Raw genomic sequence first — 2849 nt, forward strand, 5'->3', positions numbered from 1 at the left:
ATTTTAATCAGCAAATCTTGTTTCAGTCGTCAAAGGTCGGTCGTTAAACAAACGTTGCAATCGGAACAGCTCATAGCTTTTAATCGTGGTGGTCTCTTTATAAATAAAGAAAACGCATAGCATTTTTATCGCAAAAAAAAAATAAAAAAAAGATAAAAAATAAACAAATTAAATTACATAAAAGTGTATTAAAAAATATATTAAATACTTCTTAAAATTGTTTAAAAAAATTAAAACAATGCCACAAATATCTCCAGATTCTATTGAAATTTTAAATCCAGTTGCCGCCTCTTCTAATACAAATACCTTACCACACAAGAATACCACTTGTTCCATTTGCCCCACAACTGAAACCATTCCAGAAAATGAATCTTTAATTAATTTAAGATCAACCGTTCTTCCAACACATACAGCAGCAATGGATCGTGTTAATAGTAATGGTCGTGAACGTTCCGTAACTATAGGGGAACAAGATATGGACCAGTCTATTATTAATGGCATCAATTTAGATGCTTTTCATGGTTATAAACGTGAATTAGATCACAGGTAAATTAATTTTCCATTATTACACAAATAATTTTTAAAATTATGACGTTCTAGATAAACAGTACACGATAACTGAAGTAGGTATTTTATCGTGAGACATTCACTTTAAGAACGCTTTTATTTATTATATTTGAAAGTACTTTACAGTGTACGTAATAGTTGAATCAATAAAAATGCTTATCAAATTGGCAATAAAAAATTTTTTCAACAGTCTGTGAAATAAATTAATTTAGTTTATTAACAAAGATAATAATAATATACTTAATATTTGGTGGGAATTTCAAATTCACAACAAGAGTTAATACATAATATGTATACTGTAAATCTTTGTACGCTATAAGTGTGAAAAAAATAGGTGTTATATTTTATAAACTAAGAATTGAATGCACAAGATATATTTATATTTAATTATAATTTAATTAATTTGTTTATGAGAGATATGGAGAATGACCAATAAAAATTCTTGTAAACTGTATTGGCTTGATCTCGAGGAGAAACACCAAAAGAAATTATATTTCAAGGTTCAGGCTTATTCAGATCCAAAAATCACCATTTTCTAAATATATTAAGGGATATGGAATTAGAAAGACTTTTTAGCTAATCGAGTAGCACACGATTTTCTTACACTTCAGCCACCTATATACCTAATTAACACCATCTATAAATAGATTATATATATAACATATATATCATATACTGTGGATAAGTTAATTTTTTATTTTGCCCATATTCCGCATTGAAAAAGAATAAAAAAAAAAGTTAATTAAATTAAATAACATAAATCAAATCTGTTTCATAATATTAATGTTGAAAATTGAGTTATTTTGCTCAGAGATATTAGTTGTTGCAATTTATCCGGTCAGTGTTTGATAAATCTAATATCCCAATAAAGTCTGTTTTAAAGATATTAGTTATGCTACTTTATTGTAAATCTAATGTCCCAATTGCTGCATATACGAATAAAGTCACTTGCCAACAAAATAAGAATTATTGAAATCAAATAAAATATTAACATGCCTCTTATAACTTTTATTTGTTTATTTAATTTTTAAGGAAGATGTTAGAAAAGAAAAATTTATAACGGTGTTTAAGGTCTAACATTTTAATCGACTACATTCTAAGTCAGCATTTTTTCAAAAAATTTTTAATGAACCTACTGAGAATTATAAGCACAAAGTGCAAGTTATCAACTTGTAAAACAGTCAATTGTTCTACCGAAACAAAATAAATTCAACAAAACAAAATTTTGTCTATCTTAAAACTATTTTTTATTTAATTAATTTTTTTTAGGGAAGTTAAAAGATCCGCAACAATTAACTATATTGCTGCGGATCTAATAACTCAAATAAATATACTTTAAACCAGCTCTTATTAAATTGTTTCAATGAACCGTATGAGAATTAAAACAATCAAATTATTTACTTTAAATTAGTTTCCTGAACTGTTTATGGTTATAATATATGTGACATAGAAAAGCACTAACACATCTGTACGCTTTGTATTACAGACCTAATACATGCATAACAAAGTTTGTATATATAATTCTCCATCAGTTGACAAAAAATTTTATTATAAACATAAAGGCAGTATATGATCAGTTGAGATATTAAGAGTACAACAGGGCTCAGCTGTAGTACTCCTAATATCTTCATAATAAATGCTTAAAATTAAAAATTGCTTATAGATGATGATAAATTACACTAATGGATTTATTTTTCATTTAGTCTATAAAAAAAATTTTATTTGAAAATATTTAAGAACGTAGTTAGTTTGGAAGTTGGAAGTTTTACAATGACTGAAAAACATTTTTTCGCTTCTGAAAGAATAAACAGTATTATAGTTAATATTTAGCTTTATAGTAATGTCAGCCTACTTACAAACAAAAAAAGATTTTCGGATATAACTAACTCTGAATTGTGTGTAGCTCAATGTTTAACGAATAAGATAAATACCGAACACTTTCTGCCCAAAACAACGCATTTGAATGTGCTTACTTTTGGAGAGGTTTCCAAAAGTAGTGAACTACAAAAACAATAATTTCTTTTATAATATTAAATATTTTATAATATTTAATTAAATTTTTGGCTGATCATACAGCTGTTTCGAGTATTGCCAAATACTTATAGTCAGTAAGTGGTCTTGGAACTACCATATTTTGTGTTTGAAATTATACGCAAGTATCAAGAATTGAACTCTTGCGCTGCCAAATTTGAGGCTCAGAGTCAGCGTTTTTTAACCAACTATTATTAAATATTATTGTCACCTCCGTCATAAGTGACGTTAAATGATAACTTGTATTAAAA

At 26.7% G+C, this 2849-nt stretch overlaps 1 protein-coding gene across 1 annotated transcript; it reads left to right on the forward strand.

Annotated features, from left to right (window-relative positions):
• The first annotated feature begins 213 nt into the window (after positions 1-213).
• Positions 214-659, forward strand: LOC119682252. Its single transcript, XM_038095638.1, has 2 exons — positions 214-546; positions 601-659. Exons 1-2 carry the CDS (start codon positions 239-241, stop codon positions 602-604), a joined length of 312 nt encoding a protein of 103 aa, XP_037951566.1. The 5' UTR covers positions 214-238; the 3' UTR covers positions 605-659.
• Positions 660-2849: the final 2190 nt, after the last annotated feature.

This window comes from Teleopsis dalmanni, chromosome 2, assembly GCF_002237135.1.
Source record: "Teleopsis dalmanni isolate 2A chromosome 2, ASM223713v2, whole genome shotgun sequence".
Lineage (NCBI taxonomy): Eukaryota > Metazoa > Arthropoda > Insecta > Diptera > Diopsidae > Teleopsis > Teleopsis dalmanni.

Bases quoted from the DNA above. Each gene is read 5' to 3' on its own strand.
- LOC119682252 (XM_038095638.1), top strand. From the start codon at position 239: ATGCCACAAATATCTCCAGATTCTATTGAAATTTTAAATCCAGTTGCC.